We start from the raw sequence: 21,884 nt of genomic DNA, 5'->3' as shown, positions 1-21,884 counted from the left end.
TGGCTAATGAATCCTGTCAGATGAGTTCTGAGATCTGGGCACTAGATTTAGCCATGTGAAAGTCATATACTTGGTAACACTCAGAGAAGCAAACTGCTTCCAGATTTTTGTAATTATAAACAATACCTCAATAAATATCTTAGTGCAGTTTTATGAGAATGGAATTTCTGGAACCAAGGATATGTACACTTAACATTGAGATACATTACAAACTTGTCCAAATGACCGTACCAATTTATATACAGTACAAAATGATGTATGTCTTTAAACTATCACCTACACTGAGGATTATCAAATTTATTAATCCTTGGCAATTTGACACATCAAAAAATATTATCTTGTTTTATTCTCCATTTCTTTTATGGCCAAAGTTGAGCACTTTTTCATGTTTTTAGCCATTTGTCTTTTTTCAAAAACTGCTTGTCTTTACTGATTTGACAACATTTGTTGTATATTAATGCTAACCCCTTTACTTTTTTCTTCCTTTATATTACTAAGCTTACTTATTACTACTGTCTTGGCTGGAACTGCTAAGAAGCAAAGAGAAACAGAACTGTACCAAAGTATTTAGGCTCTGGTTTTTATACTGTTTCCGCATTCCTTCTTCATACATGATCATTTTGTTACTCCTCTCTACCACCTCTTTCCACGTGAGAACAATCTGGCTCCAGCATCTGCTACTCTTCTGCCAGCCTGAGTGTACTAGCTGATGTGACTGAGTAGGTGGTCCTTTACACGCACTCACCACAAGCCTGCATGCCCATACCTTTTAAGAAAGATTTACATCAGGGAAACAAGTTCTTGCTGATCAAAATCCTGTGTATTTAACTATGTGCCCATCACATACTGGGCACCCAGTAAATAGTTGTGGAATACACAAAGGAACATCCCCTCAAGTGAAAAGAAGGTCATTTTTAAGGCAATAAAAGAACAAAAGGACAAGTAATTCCTTGATTATCCAAGGTGTTACCTGGGAAAGTTAGATCTAGGACGAAGATTTAACAAAAGTAAGTGTGTAACATACATACACATTTTCTAAATGTGTGAATGACACACACATTCTCTGAAACAATATTGTAGAGTACTGCATGCTCATAGAAAATACTCTATATGTTGTCAGTCCCTTCCACAAAATTGTATCAGTCAATTCTCCCATTTTTAAATTATGTGTATTTCCTCTGTCACTCAGGGACAGAAGTATACTATCTTCACACACAAAATTTCCCCATTCCTTTGATAATTAAAAAATTCGGTAAATTTTTTTAAAGTCCTATTATATTAAGTTCTCGCTTAGTGTCTTCAACAGGTTCTTGGAAACTGCGACTATGAGTGAAACGTATAACATAAACGTATAACAATACCAATTTTACTGCAGGCTAATTGACATAAACAAAAGATAAGTTCCTACAGCATATTTGTGGTCACAAAAAATCACTAAACTTCTAAATAAAGACCAAAACACTTCTAATATTAAACACTGAAATAAATGTGAGCTATACATATATTAATAAAGATTAATAAAGATAAAGATTAATAAAAACAAATAAGATAATGATTTAGCCAGTTATTCTAGTTCAGGGTTGATGGTGGCCAGGGCCTATCCCAGCAGCTGAGAGTATAAAGCAGGAAGCAACCCTGGATAGGATAGTGTTCCATCACGGGGCACACTCACACCCTGTACATTTACTGAGACTGGGATCATTTAGACATTCCAATGAACCTAACATGCCCATCTTTGGGATTCTTTTCCCTCATGAGCATTATCACAAAACAACATTATTTGAGGACCTCCTGGATCTCTTTCTTGAAGTAACGCTAAAATAACTGTAAGAAAGCATTCCAGGCCAGGCGCGATGGCTCATGCCTGTCATCCTAGCACTCTGGGAGGCCGAGGCGGGTGGATCGTTTGAACTCAGGAGTTCGAGACCAGCCTGAGCAAGAGCGAGACCCCATTTCTACTAAAAAAAAAGAAAGAAATTAGCTGGACAACTAAAAATATATATAGAAAAAATTGGCCGGGCATGGTGGCACATGCCTGTAGTCCCACATTCGGGAGGCTCAGGCAGAAGGATTGCTTGAGCCCAGGAGTTTGACGTTGCTATGAGCTAGGCTGACGCCAAGGTACTCTACTCAGGGCAACAGAGTGAGACTCTGTCTCAAAAAAAAAAAAAAAACAAAAAAAAAACCAAAAAAACGAAAGCATTCCAAATAATGCAAAATGGTTCCCTATCTTGCTAATTATATTATTGTTTTTATTTCCTTTCCTTAAGGCACGTATCATTTTCATTGCCTTTTTGAATAGAGTTGGCACACAGGTTAATAACTCGTAGAATACACAGAGCAAATAAAAAGGAAACATTATAATTGGAAAAAATGAACCAGTAAGAACAAAAGAATTTGAAAAGATGTCCCTAAAAATGGAATAGGGCAATGGGGCTTTCTCTTATTTTATACCATCCTTGGCAACAAACAGGTATCTGGTAAAGCACAGAAACCAAGAAAAGTAACAACTTTTGATTCAAACGGCATTATAATTTGGCAAATTAAAATGGGGTCAAATTTTCATAATACTCAAATTTTTGTTCTTCAAAGGAGAAAAAAGCAAGCTCAACAAAGCAAACAGGTCACTAAATATTCCTAGAAAAAGTAACTGTGCCAACACTCCAAAGGGGTGGCAAGGCAGATGTGTAGAGAGCCAAAATACCCAACAGGGGAAAGACCAGTAAGCTTGCTGTAGAATGCCTGCCTGAATACTAAAATTGTGCTGACTTAAATATTAATTTACATAAATGATGGCTGGAGTTTGGAGATTTTATTTTCAACTATACAAATGTTTTTGTTATAATGGAATTTGATCTGTATTTTCTTTATTTCTTTGTCAATTGAAGATTATGCTTCCCGCTGTGTGCTCAGACTTTGACAAAGCAGTCTCTCTCAGGAGCTTGAACCAGGGAGAACTGAGTAAAAGCAGAACACCTTTAGAAGTGATAAAGAATTAGAAGTGTCCTCAACTCTCCACCAAAATAATTAATCCAACTTCCTCAAGGAGCTCCAAGGCAATGACAAGGATATGAATAAACTTAGCCATTGTACTCACTGAAACAAAAGTGAAGCAGAGGCCAGCTCCCCTTTGCGCCAGCTGCTCCGTGTCAAGCCGAGGCTTTGCTAGCATCACTGACATGAGGGTTGGCAGAGCAGACTGCTCCTCTGATGCCTCCTTTGCAGCACTGCCATCTAAACCATAAAGGGGCTGCTCTACTCGCCGCTGGAAAACATTGAAGAAAATACACAAATTACATGAGAAAGATAATCTGATACTACCCAAACATTCAACAGGTTAAAACACAGTTATCAAATATAGGATGAATTTTTTTTTAAAAAAAGACTTCTCTGAAAGTAATTATGTTAAGTATAACAACATTATTACTGGATTATAACCTCTCTCTAAAACAAGTTAGTAACTTATGCAAATTCTATGACATTATATTTTACTATTCTATATTTGCATAACTCTGAATTTACAGATTACTTTGTAGAGTTCAACAAATCAACTTCATAATACCCTCAATCCTACACAGGAAATGTTATTTCTATCCTGTAGGTAAACAAAAATTAAGACATTTGTCCTATGACTTTATAGGTAGAGCTTAATTCATTCGCAATTATATTCTCACTATACTATTATACTTAGATGCAAAACTCTAAAACAAACACAAGCAAAACATGTTCCACGGTATACTAACAGAATAATACACCACAATTACGTATAGTATTCCATAACAAAGAATGGTTCAACAATAACAAATCTACTGATGTAACTCATTACATTAATGTTTGGGAATAAAAATTATGATTCTTCCCTTTGGGTGCCAAAAAGGATTTGCACATTGGGTAATTCTTTAAAAACTGGAAGTATCCATCTTTAATACAACAAAGAGTATTTCCTCAAAAATCAATATAAAATATTGATATTATATCATCATAATGGTGCTGTACTACAGCTCCTTTCATCAAAGTTAGGAACAAGACAGGTTAACACATTAACAAATTCAACATTATAAAAGTTTTAGCCAACATAATAGAGGAAAAAAATACAAGGTATAAATATTGGAAAATATTAAAGATTTTTAAAGTGTCATTTTTGGATGATATAACTATTCACAAAGGAAACTAAGCAAATCAACTGAAAACTTATTAAAACAATTAACAGACACCAGTAAGATAGCCAAATATAAAATAAATATACAAAAATCAATAGCTTTCCTCATATACCAAATAATTGATCATATCAAGCATGTAATGGAAGGAAAAGCAGATTCAAAATAGCAAAAAAAAATCTATAAATACTAAGAAATATTCAGTCTACATGTGAAGAAAAAACTATACAGGTTCACAGACAAATGTAACAGATGACTTAAATGGCAATACCATGTTCCTGGGTTCAAACTGTGCATACATCAAAGCTCTCTAAAAACTAGGCTGGGTGTGGTGGCTCACGCCTGTAATCCTAGCACTCTGGGAGGCCAAGGCGGGTGGATTGTTTGAGCTCAGGAGTTTGAGACGAGCCTGAGCAAGAGCGAGACCCCGTCTCTACTAAAAAAATAGAAAGAAATTATATGGAAAACTAAAAATATCTATAGAAAAAATTAGCTGGGCATGGTGGTGCATGCCTGTAGTCCCAGCTACTCGGGAGGCTGAGGCAGGAGGATTGCTTGAGCCCAGGAGTTTGAGGTTGCTGTGAGCTAGGCTGACGACATAGCACTCTAGCCTGGGCAACAGAGTGAGACTCTGTCTCCAAAAAAAAAAACAAAAACATAATCTAAATGTACATTAACTAAAGCAGTATCATACAGTCACAGGAGCAGACAAATTGACTAATGACACAGAATAGCAAATTCAGAAACAGATCCATATAATATAGATACACAATTTATGATTAAAGCACATTTCAAATTAGTGGGAACTTATAAAAAGACAGTAAGATTTGTATAGGTAGTAGAAAAGAGGGAAAAGTAGGTTACTACCCTCTATCATATGTCATACATGTAAATTATAAGAAGAAAACATAAATGCTTTTTATAACTTTCTAGGAGTGAAAGACTTTTTAAACATGACATGAAAATATAAATTATACAGGAACATATAATAAGAGTCACATAAATCATAAAGGAAAAATTGATAAATTTGACTACTACAAATTTTTTTTAAGGTCTGAATGGTAAAAGTCAACATAAAGTAAAAAAGATAAAATTACAAACAAACAAAAAGGTAAAGGACCTGAACAAGCTTTAATGAGATACAGAGAAATCACTGGGCATCGTGGCACAGCCTATAGTCCCAGATACTCTGGAGGCTGAGGCAGGGGGATAGCGTGAGCCCAGGAGTTCAAGTACAGCCTGGGCAACATAGGCCTCATTTCTCTTTTTTTAAATAGAGACAGGCTTCCATTCTGTGGCCTTGCCTGCAGCATACTGACACAATCATAGTTCACTGCAATCTCAATTCAGCTTCAGCCTCCTGAGTAGCTGAGACTACAGGTGTACCACATTTGGCTAATTTTTCCATTTATTGTCTCACTATATTGCCCAGGCTGGTCTCGAACACCTGAGCTCAAGCAATTCTCCTGCCTCAGCCCCTCAAAGTGCTGGGAATACAGGCGTGACCACCATACCAGGCCTGTGATGACATCTTTCTGTTTTTTTTTTTTTTAAGACAGAGTCTCGCTCTGTCACCCTGGATAGAGTGCAGTGGCGTCACCATAGCTCACTGCAACCTCAAACTCCAGGGCTCAAGAGATCCTCCTGCCTCAGCCTTCTGAGTAGCTGGGACTACAGGCGGACACTACCATGCCCAGCTAATTTTTCTATTTTTAGTAGAGACAGGGTCTCACTCTTGCTCAGGCTGGTCTTGAACTCTTGAGCTCAAGCAATCCTCCTGCCTCTGTCTTCCAGAGTGCTAGGATTACAGGAGTGAGCCACCACACCTGGCCAGTGATGACATTTTTAAATGAGCATATTCTTTTACTTGGAATTACAATTAGGGAATTTATCTAAAGAAAAAAATGTGTAAGTACAGAAGAATGTACAAGGACATTCATTATAGCACTACTTATAAAATACAAATGTTTACAGGATGTTAAATTAATAAACTGGAAATTTGGAAATCTATATAAATGTACGTGTATATATATACAGAAAAGGTCTAGAAATACTTGCTCACTGCACTCTTCAGGAACAGTTCTTTTGGAGGAGACTTTCTACTTCACCACTTTTGAATTGTGGAACTTTCATATTCAGCATCATGTACATCTTTATCAGGAAAACCTATTTAACATTTTCTTTTTTTTTTTTTTAAGAGATAGGGTCTCTCTCTGTCACCCAGGCTGGGGTGCAATAGCACCATCACAGTTTACTGCAGCTTGGAACTCCTGGGCTCCAGCAGTACTCCCACCTCAGCCTCCCAAGGATCTGGGACTACAGTTGTATACCACCACGCCCAGCTAATGTTTTTTTTTTAAGAGATGAGGTCTTGCTATGTAGCCCAGGCTGGTCTCAAACTCCTGGTTTCAAGTGATCCTCCTGCCTCGGCCTCCCAAAGTGCTAGGATTGTAAGTGTGACTCACCATGCTCGACTTGTTTAACATTTTCATTTTAGAAAATGAAAGTAAAAGAAACTAATCTAAATGACCCTGACAAAGGAAATTAGTTTGGAAATCTATGAGTAGAGTCCTACTCAAGATCAACACTCTGACCCCACCAAATGCAAATGTTTAATCATTCATCACAGTACGCTTACTATATAGGGAGAATGTATCTCTGAAACTGCAACATTAAAATTAATCATCTGCCACATATACAATAAATATCTGCCAAGGGTTGAAAGATTCAGAAACATTTCTAGAAATATGACAGGTTAGGATGTTTAAACCAACCTCCCCTTGAAAAAAACTATAAAGATGGGATAAAATATATTAAAAAAATTAAAAGCACTTAAGACTTGACAAAATATTAGGGATCTACCAGGGGAAATTAGGAACACGAGACAGGTAAAAGAAGCACCAAAGTCATATATGACCTAAAGGTCCCTACTGATCTTCAATTTCCACTTCCAGAGTACCATGATGTCAAGCAGACAGTCACAGACCAAAGCCCACCCAGGGCAGAAGGTTCAATAAGAAACACTGGCCACGTCAAGCTGGACCTTTCAAGGGCTACATTCTCAATGAAAGGATAAACCAGAAGAAAAGCTTCCCCCACCTTGAGGGGCCTGCAAGGAAGTTGCTTTGGCAGTGCAAGGGATGGGGGTTCCCTTGAAAAATGTGAACACAATCCAAATCATTATTTCCTGTGTTTGAAAGAAACAAACAAAATAAACAAACCAAACAAATAATATGTAAGCCATAAATTCAGTAGTTTAAAGTAGTAACAGGTTAAATCTCTAGGCACTTGAATAAAGCAAATAAAAATTCTCCCTGGAGGAACACCTTCATCCTAGACCTCAAAGAAACCTCACAAATAACTTTCCAAGAACAATCAGGACTACACAGTTAAAAAACAAAGCATAAGCCGGGCATAGTGGCTCAAGCCTGTAATCCTAGCACTCTGGGAGGCCCTGGTGGGAGGACTGCTTGAAGTCAGGAGCTCGAGACCAGCCTGAGCAAGAGTGAGACCCCATCTCTACAAAAAATACAAAAATTAGTTGGTGGCGCATGCCTGTAGTCCCAGCTACTGGGGAGGCTGAGGCAGGAGGATTGCTTAAGCCCAGGAATTTGAGGTTGCTATAAGCTATGATGATACCACTGCAGCACTCTAACTGGGGCAACAGAGGGAGACTCTGTCTCAAAAACTAACAAACAAACAAACACCCCAAAGCATAAAAGAAACAAAGCTATGAGCAAAAACTAAGGAAAACAAGAGATAGCAGAAACAGATTCGTAAAAACTTCAGATAACAAAATTATTAGATTATAAAATAATCATGTCTACAACATTTAAAAAAATAAAAGACAAGTCAAAAATATCTGCAGGGAACACAAAATTTTCTTTAAAAAAGCAGTAACAAAAATTATGAATTCAGTGGGTTTCATAGCAAATTAGAGACAAGACAGAGAATTTGGGAACTGAAAAGTGAGAAGAAATTATCCATAATGGCATGTAAAGACAAAAAAGATAGAAAATACAAAAAAAGAAGTCAAGAAGCATGTTAATGAGATGGTCTTAACATATAGTTAACAAACATAATATCTGAAAAGACAACAGCTAATAATTATTCACAATTGATGAAAAACACCAACCCACAGATTCCAGAAGCCCAGCAAATCATAAGCAAAAGAAATTAAAAGACACATCATAATAAAACTACAGAATTCAATAGATAAAGATTTTTAAAGCAGCCAGGGAAAAAAAGCAGATACCTTCGGAGAAACAACAGACAAGTGAAACCTGGTTTCTTTCTCCCCCACCTGCCCCCATCCCTATGATTACCTGGAGACTTGTTTCTTAAACAATAACAACGGGAGCCAGAATACGGTAATGACATACTACTTAATTTTGTTAAAAGGAAAAAATGCCAATCTAAAAATATACACAGTAAAATTTCCTTTCAAAATAAGGGCAAAATAATTTTAGCAAACAAAAACCTAGAGAGCTAACCCCAGCAGAAATATACCCAAGTGAAGGGCTAGCAAGTTCACTCATCCCAAAGGCAGATGTGGGTACTGATGAAAGTAGCTTGCCAGATCAGGAGCATGTGGAATTTCTCTTCTGATTGCTTCTATTTTCTCAGTAAAATGAAACAGCAAGGCCATCAGTTAAGGTAGTAGAACTGTTACTGGAAGTTTGCAGGAGATGAGAAAATATGAACTATCCATTGAGGAAAGAGAACTAACTAGAAATCTGGTAGGACTGGCAGGTAGCAAGCGGTGCACATGAAGTCAGTGGTCATGAATGGAAGGTAAAATCAAGTTAGTGTGAGTGTGTGTGTTTTCCTTGAACCATGCTGAACTGCTTAGAGGCAGACAAGGAAAGGATAGAGAATTAACCAGAGCTGGGTTTTTTCAGGCAAGTATGATGGAGAGAAAGTGAGTTAAAGGAACTGAGTGGTATAAATAAATCAGTGACTATAACAACAAAGCACAGAATACAAGTTGGGAGGATAAAGAGCTTCTCAGTACAATGGAAAGGGAAACTAAGGTTTCTACTTCAACATCCAATATACACTTATATTTGCATAGTGATGACGGCGCCCAGTCACATTCATACAGCTGACAGAAATGTCTACAGATCACTGAATACATTTCTTTTGTCTTCAGGTAAGACTTGACCTAAACTGACACACGAGAGATGGATGGTTACACTATTAGAAACCAAATGAAAAAAAGGATTTCAAGAAGAAAAGAGATAAACAATATTGAGAAATTCTACAAAACATATTTGTTCCAAACAGATACTCTGCAATCCCATTTCATATTTTTAAGACTTTAATTGGTTTAAAACTTGAGAAAAATAGAGACATACGCCTCTGCAACAATTATCTAACAAACCTCAATCTATCCAAACAGCCCTATATGTCACACATCTCTATTATTTTTAAATATGCCAAGAATGACAAAATAATAGCAAAAATTTTTTAGTTGTTTTCATAAATTTATGTTTTCATAAGCGTTTTTACACATTAACTGCCATGTGAGTTGTATTTAACCCATGCAAGTTTTGAGCCTGAGGCCTAGTGAAGCATATGTAACTCACATGTCTCTTCACCTTGGGAGCCACAAGAACTATTTTTCAAGTTGCATATAACTCACACACAGAAAACAGTAAAAAATAACAAATTTTTCATCAAATTAGATCATTTTGTTTTTGAAGTTTTTATTCTATTTTCATAATAAAACGCGTGTGGCAATCAATTGTAACTAATAATTACAATCATCCTAATGAATGTATGTTTTTAGGAGACAGTAGAGGGAGGAGGAAGTACATTTTAAAACACTTTAACAATACAGAAGCCTAAATCACTTAGGAAAAGAGGGGTATTATACAACTCTACTGAGACAAAGAAAAACAACTTTCCTAAACACAGAGATCTAGAATAAAAACTCCTGATCTTGGAGACCCCATCCCCCAAGATCCCACCTAAGGCAATACCTAAGGCTTAGTAGACAGAGCACACTCTTAGGTACTGAGGTCTTGAATGGTATCAACAAACAATCCAAAGGCACTGGAGCAAATTAACACAATCCTACATTAGCTAGCTCAGGAATAGCACTAATGACATCTTGAACCTGATAATTCTTTGTTGTAGGAAGGCTGTCCTAACATTATAGGGTGTTTACCAGCATCCCTGACCTCAGCCTGTAGATGCCTGTGGCACCATGCCCCTCCTACCTCCTAGTTGTGACAACCAGAAATGACTCCAAATATTCACAAATGTATCCTGAGGAGCAAAACTGCCCCCAGTTAAGAACCACTGACTTAGGTATAATGTTTCTGACACCTTCAGATTTCACTTATAGGCTAGAAACAAACTTACCAAAAATCTGTATAACATTAGCTTTTCTACTGCATGGCTGAGTAAGCCCTGGAGATAAACTCAAATACTAGGAGCTGATCAAATTTTAAAAAGGGAAAGAACTTATAGGAACATATAAGTTTGGCAAGAATAAAAATCTAATATTTGGATTGGAATCACTTCCTTGACAGACCACTGAGCTGCAGGCTTAGAGCCAATTTATTACACTGAGAAAACAAGGTTAGCTCTTGTAAAAGGGGAATTTACTGATACAGACTTGAATCTAAGTAAGTAATTCATAGGTAAAACTATGAAGTTTTCTCCCTAATGCCTCATTCCCCACTGGTGATTAATGAAAGAGAAACTTTGCTTGAGTGTTCTTGGGCTTCTTGTTTCCTACAACAGGTGTCAAATTTCTCCAGGTGAATGCTTACCGGTAAGGGATTGGATAAGGAATGTTGCGGTGAGGATCGTGCAACTGGTGGAACACTTCTGCCAGGGCTGGTTCCTGGCCCGCTTCCCCCAGCAAACTGGCCAACAGGGAAAAATGGATATGAATAATTCAAAACAGTACTATGCTTCAGATAAGGAGAGTAAAAGATTAATAAACAAACAGGTCTTAATTATATATGGCCCCTTTAAGTCAATCCATCTTACTCTAGAGAGCAAATGCCACATAAGTCAAATTCTGCTATGGTTTCAATGAGATTTTTAAGAAGGAGCTCCAGCAAAAATGCACCAACATATAAAGAACACATGGCTAGAAAGTTGAAGGTACACATGGTTTTGAAAGGACATGAGAGAAGAATGTTTTCCCTTCTTGTCTCAAAATACAGAGAGCAGAAATACAGTGGTGCAGTGGATGTTAGTGTTTTCTTTAGTAACCACTAAAGATGGGTCAGTGAACTCGCTACATGTTCCACTGGACTAAGCGAACAGGACAAAAGAAGATTCCATGTCATTCCACCTAAATCTTTATAAGACACAAAACCTCATCTGGCCAAGAGAAAAATCACTTCATTTGTGAATTCTTATATCATCACAGACAAGACACATAATAAATTTAAATTTAGAAAGTCAACAACAGTTTCCTCTTATTGAGAGATGGGGCAGCACTGATCAATGAAGATGGGGAGGAAGGGTAGAAGAACACAATAAACGCAAAATATTGCTTTCTAAAATCATAAATGAACACAATAATTTAGGTTTAAAAAAAAAAACTATAGTTTTTTTTCCAAAAATTTAACTTACCTCAAAGTAATCACTAATTTTATGTCCCCTAGGAGTGCCTTTCCCTGAAAATGAAACCAAAGTAAGTACAGTTTTTCCAATACACATGTATATCATCATTCACTAAAATGTACTATGTATTTAATTCTGCATACATTGCTATAAACTCAAGTGTCAACTTTACTTTTATTAGGTTATTAAGTATGAAATAACTGATTTCCTTAAGTGCTAAGTTTAACAGTTGATATCTGACATTTCACTTTGACATGTCTTGCTTTATTTTTATTGTGAAGGTACATCCTCGGTCTTTCAAATGCACAATTTGGCTCGTGATTATCTTTCAAAATTTTTTTAGAGCAATTTTTTTGAAACCATGGATTAGTCAAAAATTCATGTTATTTTTGAATATGAGTTCCATCATGGAACCAATGCAGTGCAGACAGCTGGAAATACCAATGAAGTGTTTGGGAAGGATGTGGCTAATGAATGCACAGTACACTGATAGTTTGAGAAGTTCCATTCTGGTGATTTTAATATTGAAAATGAGCCACATGGGTGACCTGAGACCAAAGTGGATAATGATGAGCTGAAAGCTATAGCAGAAGCAAATCTGTCTCACCCTACACATGAATTAGCAGCAAAGTTTGACGTTACTATTCGAACGATATTGGATCATTCGAAATAAATGGGCAAGGTAAAGAAGCTGGATAAATGGGTTCTACATGAATTAAATGAGCATCAAAAGAGAAATCGTCTTGAAGCTTGCCTTTCTTTGCTGTCAAGACATAGAGGTGAACCATTTCTACACCGTTATTGTGATGTGTGATGAAAAATGGATTCTTTTTGGCAATTGCAAGTATTCAGCACAATGGCTGGACAAAGGTGAAGTACCAAAACACAGTCCAAAACTGAATATTCATCAACAAAAAGCTAATGGTGTCTGTCTGATGGTCCAACACTGGTATTAGCCACTATAGCTTCATAAAACCTGGTCAATCCATTACAGCAGAAATCTACTGTAACCAGTTAGATGAAATGATGAGGATGCTTGTGATTAAGCAGCTGAGATTAGAAAATAGAGACAGGCCAATCCTCTTGCAAGACAACATTTGACCACATGTTGCACAAACAATGCTGATCAAACTACAGAAGCTGGACTTAGAAATTCTGTCATCCACCTTGCACCAACTGACTACCACTTCCTTCCAGGCTTTGGACCACTTCTTGCAGGCAAAAATATTCAACTGTCAACAAGCTGTGGAAAACACCTTTCGCAATTTTATCACCACTCACTATCCAGGCTTCTTTGCTGCTGGCATAAATAAGCTACCATTAAGATGGCAAAACTGTGTTGACAGTTTAGGTGCATACTTTGATTAATTGTACTGCTTCTTGTTTGAGATATAATAAACTACACTTCTCACTTGAAATCGGACATTTCATATTTAAAGACATAATAACAGATGTACCCTAAGAACAAGTGTTTCTTCCATATAATAAAGGCCAAAAAAGCAGTGAAAGGAAGGATTTTTCACTTGAGCCTGGGAGTTGGAGGTTGCAGTGAGCTATGATCACACCATTGCACTCCAGCCTGGGTGACAGAGTGAGATCCTATCTCTAAAACACTGAAAATAAATTTTAAAAAATTGCCATGGAAGAACAATAGGTAGAAAGGACAGCAATCTAAATGAATCTATTTCTGGCTGTCTATTATTAACAAATCACTGATCTAATATAAGACAGAGTTAAAACTCCAGTGTAAGTCTCTTTTCTGTACAATATATGCTTGTTCTGAAGAAAAACCTATGGTGAGATCATTAACTCATAACAGGGAAAACAAGAGTCCCCAAAGAATTGGTACTGTTTTGTCAAGTGTATATCAAATGGCAAGTCTATAATAAAGACCTGATATCCCCTTAAGGTACACAAACCTTTGTGAGGAATCCCTGTGTACAAACTAATTATTTAGTGTGAGTCAGAAAATTCTATTTAAGCACATAAAAATTTAATATTTTTATTGGTGTGAAATTATTACTACCTTGGCTAGTTTCATATGGTTCAGCTTTTCGTTTCCGATTTCGCTGGTCATTCTGCTTTTTCTCAGGAGTCTGTTAAATACCATATATGTCACAATTAGCATTTTGGTAACTTTTTCACATTAGGAAAAATAGAGAGTATGTACAAAATATCAAATGTATAAAGAGATATAACTGGCACAGACAAGTCCTGAATCAGTGTCCTACTTCTTAAAACAGAGTAAAAGAACACAGGTCTAGAACCAAACCATCTATGCAATTTTTGACAAACTGCTTAAAATATCAGAGCTTCAATTTATTCATCTGTAAATCAGAGTTGCTACAAAGCTTACATATTTTATAACGCACAAATGTAGGACAAATGTCTACTGTTCAGTAGGCTCTCAGACAACTGCTATTATAATATTTCTACTTTAAAAGAGTTTAAACTCAATTCTTTTTTACCAAAATGGAAAGATCTACATAACCAAGCAACTGACTCTAATTTATTGAAAGTTTTATCTAAGTGCAAAGTAGGTGGTTGCAGACTTAGACCTGTATCTATGCAGCTAGGTTATCTGCCTAATTAAAAAAACTCTGATTTTCCATTTAAGCAAAAAAAAATACAACAAACAAACAAAATCCCTTCAAATTCTATTACTAAAGTCAGCCAGTGACTCATGGTATTGAAGTACAGACAAGTTTTAATTCAAGGGCACATAAGCTAATTCAACTATAATTGCAAACTTCTACCCTTTACTGATGGCAACTATGCAAAAAATTTTTTGAAAAAGACAAGGCTCATTCATGATTATAATAATAAAAACCCATGAGGGCCATGTCATCGTACAGATGCAAAGAGCACACAACTCAAAGGGGAACCATTCACACAGACTGTAACAGCGCACCTGGAGTTCCTATGTGGTGCTATCTTTTAACCCAGACTGAAGGTGTGTGAAAATGGAAAGTCCTACAATGCATGTAGCTTCTTACCTCTACTTCTTTATCACTCAAGGACCCCACACTGCACAAGCTCTGGTTGGAAGACTCACTATTGAGTGGCCCCTGGAAAGAAAAAAATCATAATAAATCAAAAGAAATTTTAATTTAAGGTGACAGCAAAACTGCTTGCAGACTCTTGATTGTGAAGTCTAAGACAGTCTAAGACAGGTCAGAGAAGCCAAGAGTTAACTGCAACAGCTCCAAGCCAACTTGAAAAGAACTAAGCCACAGTACTGTGCTTCCATGTTAAAATTCTCTAGCCGGCAGGGTGCAGCTCATGCCTGTAATTCTAGCACTCTGGGAAGCCAAGGTGGGAGGATCGTTTGAGGTCAGGAGTTTGAGACCACCCTGAGCAAGAGCAAGACCCCTGTCTCTACTAAAAATAGAAAAATTAGCTGGGCAACTAAAAATAGAAACAAAAAATTAGCTGTGCAGGGTGGCAAGCACCTGTAGTCCCAGCTACTTGGGTGGCTGAGGCAGGAGGATCGCTTGAGTCCAGGAGTTTGAGACTGCTATGGGCTAGGCTGATGCCACAGCACTCCAGCCCAGGCAACAGAGCAAGACTCTGTCTCAAAACAATAAATAAGTAAAATAAAAATTCTCTAGCTATTATTATTTTCATTTCTTTTACAAACTCTCTACTCATATGCAGATTTCCCCTTCCAGAATTCATGTCCTAAAGACAAAAAAATAGAATAAAAAAAAAGAGAGGAAAAAAAAAATAGAACTCATGTCCTGAATTCATTATTTATGGAAAATAAGCATGGGAAATCAACTTTTCTGGCCTCTTATACTATAAAAGCAGTATCTGAAAATTGAGATCCTTATAAAAAGTAGTCAGGGCTTATAATGAAAAAAATGCTTTTCTAAGTCATGTCTTATGGAGGGATGAATGCTAACTCAAAAGACAAAGTTACAAGAGATCAATTTCCAGCATAATAGTGTGAAGAGCTCCAGTGGCCTGCTCCTCAGTGAAACTGGTGAAAATTATATAAACACACGCATTCAAAGACTCTGGAAATGGTTCTAAAGGCAAATGAAGCAAATGAAGAAACATCCATTCAACAAAATCTATGAAAATTCAGTCAGAAAGATGACAGTCTGTGGTATCTGAACCAAGACAACTCCTCCATCACAGCTTGGCTCCAGAAGCTGCAGCCAAGAACACAGGACCCCTCTTACCCAAGATTCAAACCTGAGGGCTCTCTTATTGGGAGGAGCATGACTTCAGTGTTTCTCATCCTGCCCCCAGTCCCCTGTTGCTGAGACTAAGTCCCAGGCAAGTACCATCAAAGGCAGGAGGTTCCCTTCTTCTGTCTAACCCTGTCTGTGGAACAGAGCTCTACCATAGGCATGGAACACAGAGAATACTGGGGACCCAAAAGCACTCATGAGACAGTGGTTCTACAACAGGACAGACAAGCCAAGGACTTCAGGCTGCTCATCTTCCCCCACCCATCCCAGCACTCAGCTCCCAGAGCTGGGGTAACACTCACAGAAAAGCTTGCCATTGTCCCCACCCCTACCCTCCAGAACTTTAGCTCAGATATTCTGCCTAAAGAAGGAGGAATACAAAATATCCAGAAGGACCTGACTTCATTTGCAATAGAGTATAACAAGTTTAAGTCTGCTTCCACAAACGGTGAAGGCTGTGGTAATAGGCAACTAGAAGCAGATACATAGGTGTAATGAGGATACAGCCTAGAAAGTAGGCTGGCTAGTTTTGGGAAGAGAATGAGAGCACAAAACAGATAGGATAAGCCCTCCTGGGATGAGAACAAATAGCTAACAAAGATCTTAGAAATGTCTCTTTCAAAAGTACTGCAATTGGATTGGATTAGTTTATAGAAAAAATTTATGCCCCGAAGCATTGTTGAAAACAATGGAGCAACTGGGAAATATCAATAGTAGTTTAAGAGCTGGGTAGGGTCAGGGAAAGAGGAAGAAAGCCCTACCAACATCCCAGGGTACTGCAGGCTTCCCTAAAGGTGTGCCTCTCTGAGGAACAAATTCAGAGGTTTGACACTAGGGGGAAGGGTGAGAGGGTACGGTAGAACAGAATTCACAAAAAAATCCCGCCAGTGACTAAAAAACAAAAAAGCAAATAACAACAAGATCCAGGCAACGAGGAAGCAATCAGTACCCAAAGGTGCTACAATATATCTTCTAAAATGTTCAGTACCCAACAAAAAATCATGAAGCATGCAAAGAAATAGAAAAGTATAATCCAAACAAAAGAGAGATAAAATCAAGCAAAACTAAATTGCCTGTGGGAATGACAAAATATCTGATTTAACAACGAATTTAAGGCCAGGCAGGCTGGCTCACGCCTGTAATCCCAACACTTTGGGAGGCCAAGGTGGGAGGATCACTTGAGCCCAGGAGTTTGAGGTTGCAGTGAGCTATGATCACACCACTGCACTCCAGCCTGGGTGACAGAGGGAGACCCTGTCTCTAAAAGTAAATAAATAAAGTATACAGGAGGATGTGCATAAGTTATTTGCAAATACTATACCATTTTATATAACGGACTTGAGCATCCTCAGATCTTGGTATCCACAGGGGCTCGTGGAACCAAAGCCCTTTGGATAGCAAGAGAAAACTGTACTCCTCTGACCGATCTATGGATTCAAGAGAAACCCTAGCAGAATCCCAGCTGACTTCTTTGTAGAAATTGATAGGCCAATTCTAAAACTCTTGTGAAATAGCAAGGAACCAGAATAAGCAAAGCAATCCCCAAAAAGTAAAAGGGTTCATACTCTCTGACTTCAAGACACTACAGAGCAACAGTAATCAGACAGTACAATATTGTCATAATAATAGATCAATGGAATAGAATTGTGAGTTCAGGAATAAATCCATAATTGTCGACAAATGATTTTTGTCAAGGGTACCAACATCATTCAATGAGGCAAAGAATTGTCTTTTCACCAAATGGTGCCAGGACAACTAAATACACAGGCAAAACAATGAAACTATTTTTACTTCATACCAAATCCAAAAAATAACTCAAAATGGATCAAACACTTAAACATAAGGGCTAGACTGTAAAATGCTTAGAAGAAAACATACAGGTAACTCTTTGTGGCCTCGGATTAAGCAAAGGATTCTTAGATATGACACCAAAAGCGCCACCAACAAAAGAAAAAATATAAAAATTCCACTTATTAAAAACTTTTATGATTCAAAAGATGTAAATAAAAAGAAAATCCACAAAATAGAAAAAAATATTTGCAAATCTACATATCTGATAAGGGACCTGTATGCAGTACGAAAAGTTCTTACAATTCACTAGTAAGAAAGAGAACCCAATTCAAAAATGCACAAAAGATCTAAATAGATGTTTTTCCAAAGACAATATGTAAATGACCAATAAGCACATGAAAAAAGCTCAACATCATTAGCCATCAGGGAAATACAAATCAAAAGGACAATGAGGCCGGGCGCGGTGGCTCACGCCTGTAATCCTAGCTCTGGGAGGCCGAGGCGGGTGGATCGCTCAAGGTCAGGAGTTCGAGACCAGCCTGAGCAAGAGCGAGACCCTGTCTCTACTAAAAATAGAAAGAAATTATCTGGCCAACTAAAAATATATATACAAAAAAAATTAGCCGGGCATGGTGGCTCATGCCTGTAGTCCCAGCTACTCGGGAGGCTGAGGCAGTAGGATCGCTTAAGCCCAGGAGTCTGAGGTTGCTGTGAGCTAGGCTGATGCCACGGCACTCACTCTAGCCCGGGCAACAAAGTGAGACTCTGTCTCAAAAAAAAAAAAAAAAAAAAAAAAACAAAAGGACAATGAGATACCACTTCACACTCACTAGGATGGCAAGAATCTAAAACTCAGACAAGAAATGTTGGTAAGAATGTGGAGAAATCAGAACCCTCCTATACTGTCGCTGGGAATGTAAAATGACACGTCCACTTTCAGAAAGTCAGGCAGTTAATTCCTCGACAATTAAACACAGAATTACCATATGATCCAAAAACCCAACTCCTATGTATATATACATACAGTACCTAAGAGAAGTGAAAACATGCACAAAAAATGTGGATACAACTGTATATAGCAGCATTATTCACAAAAGCCAAAAGGATGAAACAACCCAAATGTCTATCAACATACAAATGAATAAACAAAGTGTAGTATATCAATATAATGAATATTTGGCTATAAAAATGAATCAAATATGGATAAACAATATAAATGAACCCTGACAACATTTCACTGAAGTAACAGAAGCCAGTCACAATAGACCACATATCAAATGATTCCACTCATATGAAAATCCAGAATAGGGATATCTAGGACAGACAGAAAGTAAATTAGTAGTTGCTTAGGGTTGGAGGTAGGAGAGGAGGGACATGGGGGTTATAGCTAAAGGGTATGGGGTTTCTTTCTGAGGTGATGAAAATGTTCTAAAATTGAGAGAATCATACCTTACTATAGCTGTTAAAAAGTTACAATGCTTAGTGGCAGAAATAATTTGCATTCCTATTAGGTTATATTAAGTATCTCTTTCACTGTATCCTTAAAGCACTACTTTTGAACTCTAATTAGTGCAACATACCAGAGAGCTTCACAGTGAGATACCTGTGAAGCTGGAAAGAAAAATAATAAAGTGTAACTAGGGAGAAGAAATCAAATCAAATCATGTATTCTCAGTGACATAAATCAGTAAGATTTATTTCTACAATGATATAGAGCTCAATGATACAACTGAGGTAAACAGTTTTTAAACGAAAATGAGCTTTAGTTACATTACATAAGAATTCTACAATAAATTAAATATTTCTATGCCTATAAATTTTTAAACTATTCTGTTCATGAATTATCTTTAATGTAATCAATTGGAACCACTTTTCCCCTTGGATAGTAATAAAACCATATACTGTATTTTAACTATCCACTTTACCACCAAATATCCCTCATTTTCAAAAGGAAATGGCAAGAGTTATAAGTACAGGAGAGGACTGAAAAGCCTATTTTTATTAGCAATTATTAATAATGAAATAAACTATAAAGTGTACAGTAGTGTACACTATAGTGTTTGACATATCAATGTAAGAAGCACAAGAATCCTTGTGGTCCCTTGGGTGTGTCTACCCAAAAGAAAAAAAGTATTAATAATTATTTAATCCTCCTGTCTCCATCTTCTTCTGGAGTACACTGTCCCAAATTATTATATTATAAAATTATTAAATTTAATTGGCAAGGATAAGTGAGATATATTCCTTGTTCTAAAAGAGCTTACTGTCTAATAAGGGAGCTAACAAAAGGCTTTTAGGCAAAATGAAATGTTCATTATCTTTCAAAAATGTCACTATCACCAAAAAAAACAAACAAAAAAAAGGAAGGAAAACCAAACTAAAGAACACTAAAAAGACAGGCTAAATTCAATGCATAACCCTTGATTTGACCATGGGTTTAAAAACAAAGCAAAAGACATTACTGGAACAAAGTGGAAACTGAATATGAACTGTATATTAGATAACATTTGTATCAAAATTAAGGGCACTGAGGGTAATAAATAAAGTCTTTTTTCAGACTGCTGTATTATTGTCAGTTCTTCAACTGTAAATTCTCCTTATGTTGCATCTTTTTAGGAAGGTGCTTTGAAAGTTTTGTATGAGTTCATATTCAACTCTGGAGAGTCCTCCATGTTTCAGGTTAAGGAACAGTCGTTACAGGGTAGTTTAATGACTGCTTTTGCCACTGCCCTATAACATTCAGCATTTCCAAACACATTTATACATTAGTTTTCCTGCCCTGGATTTCCATGCAAGATTGGAGTTTCCATTTCTTGCAGGTAGCTTTTCACAGCTATAATTCAAAACAAGTGGCTGGGTTGTGTCCTATGCCTTGGACTTGTGAGCTGTTTTCACAGTACCACACATTTGGGCTTGCCCCTTCCCAATTCTCAGCTTTATACAGCTGAGTCCGTTCAGGACTATGGCTTAGTTATCATCCCCAGGTAAGATTAAACCCCAAAGGCATAAAGGCCTACAGGCCATCAAGGTTTAACTGCCATTTACCACTCTGGCATCTTCTTTGTATATATGAAGCTATAACAACTAGGAGTCAATTTTTCCTATTTTTGATACTGCTGACACACAGGAACTGTTAATTTTCATGTTTTTCATTTAGCCAGTCTTCTTCCTAATCGCTTTTCAGTTTGCTCCTTTTGATTTAGCTGTCCAGGCATAAAATCATAGCATTTGTAAATAAGTTTTTTTTCATCCTTTCCACAATTTGTACTTATTAGTTTCACACTTTACTGCAGTGAATAAAACAACATAAAAAAATCATCGTAGAGAACATTGTTGTGTTCTTCATTTTCATGGCAACTTCTCTTGTGCTTTACCATTAAAAATTATAATACCCTGAACAGCCAAGACAATCTCGAAAAAGAACAAAGTTGCCAGGTAAGGTGAGTCAACACATATAATCCCAACACTTTGGGAGGGTGAGGCAGGAGGGCTGCTTGAGGCCAGGAGTTTGAGGTTGCAGTCAGCTAGGCTGATGCCACAGCACTCTAGCCCAGGCGACAGAACGAGACTCTGTCTCAAAAAAAAAAAAAAAAAATTAAAAAAAAACCTGTGAAAACAGGTTCAGATGCAAATGTTGACACCAGCCCTTCAGCACGTGAAGAAAGCCCATATAAACTAAAAACACTTGTAGAATAAGGGCCATACATTACTCTTTCACTGCTGTAAAAGTTTAAATGATCAACATTTATTTGCTGAGTTTCTAAAGTCTTCATTTCCTCCTTAGACTAACTGACAGCTTAAAGGGGATTGTTAACAGAGGACAAGCCTTAAGCTTAATTAGGTATGAAGGAGTATAGCTGCCTACAAAGTCAAACTACCTGATACTCCATTAAAGAGATAATGCTATTAAAGGGTGGACCTAAAGTAAAAGTAAAACCAAGAGTCTATACTTTTTTTTAGTCATTAGTACCACCTTCTCAAACCATAGCTGAGTCTGACTATCAGAATAGTCTGACTCCCAGAGACCTATGGCATTTCTAGAAGTGAAACAGATGTGAAGTCTATTAAATTCTGACTTGATGGGTATAAGCAGAAGAGTCCTAGGTCAAATGAACAAAAGCCTACCTTGAATCATAAAAAAGAGTCA

The 21,884-nt window shown here is 37.1% G+C and overlaps 1 protein-coding gene across 6 annotated transcripts in view; it reads right to left on the bottom strand.

The window, feature by feature from the left end:
- Nucleotides 1-21,884, bottom strand: part of TLK2 (tousled like kinase 2) — a 105,168-nt gene that overhangs the window by 56,268 nt on the left and 27,016 nt on the right. For 4 of the 6 annotated variants that reach the window (XM_045525943.1, XM_045525942.1, XM_045525941.1 and 1 more), the window contains exons 3-7: nucleotides 14,744-14,815; nucleotides 13,774-13,843; nucleotides 11,757-11,800; nucleotides 10,940-11,035; nucleotides 3,098-3,265 (exon numbers count right to left, since the gene is read on the bottom strand). In XM_045525943.1, the coding sequence (XP_045381899.1) occupies nucleotides 3,098-3,265; nucleotides 10,940-11,035; nucleotides 11,757-11,800; nucleotides 13,774-13,843; nucleotides 14,744-14,815 (450 nt within the window). The remainder of the gene's footprint in view (nucleotides 1-3,097; nucleotides 3,266-10,939; nucleotides 11,036-11,756; nucleotides 11,801-13,773; nucleotides 13,844-14,743; nucleotides 14,816-21,884) is intronic. The other 2 variants (XM_045525944.1, XM_045525940.1) reach the window with 1 other exon arrangement.

The sequence above is a fragment of the Lemur catta genome, chromosome 15 (genome assembly GCF_020740605.2).
Source record: "Lemur catta isolate mLemCat1 chromosome 15, mLemCat1.pri, whole genome shotgun sequence".
Lineage (NCBI taxonomy): Eukaryota > Metazoa > Chordata > Mammalia > Primates > Lemuridae > Lemur > Lemur catta.
This window is presented reverse-complemented; position numbering and strand designations above follow the sequence as displayed.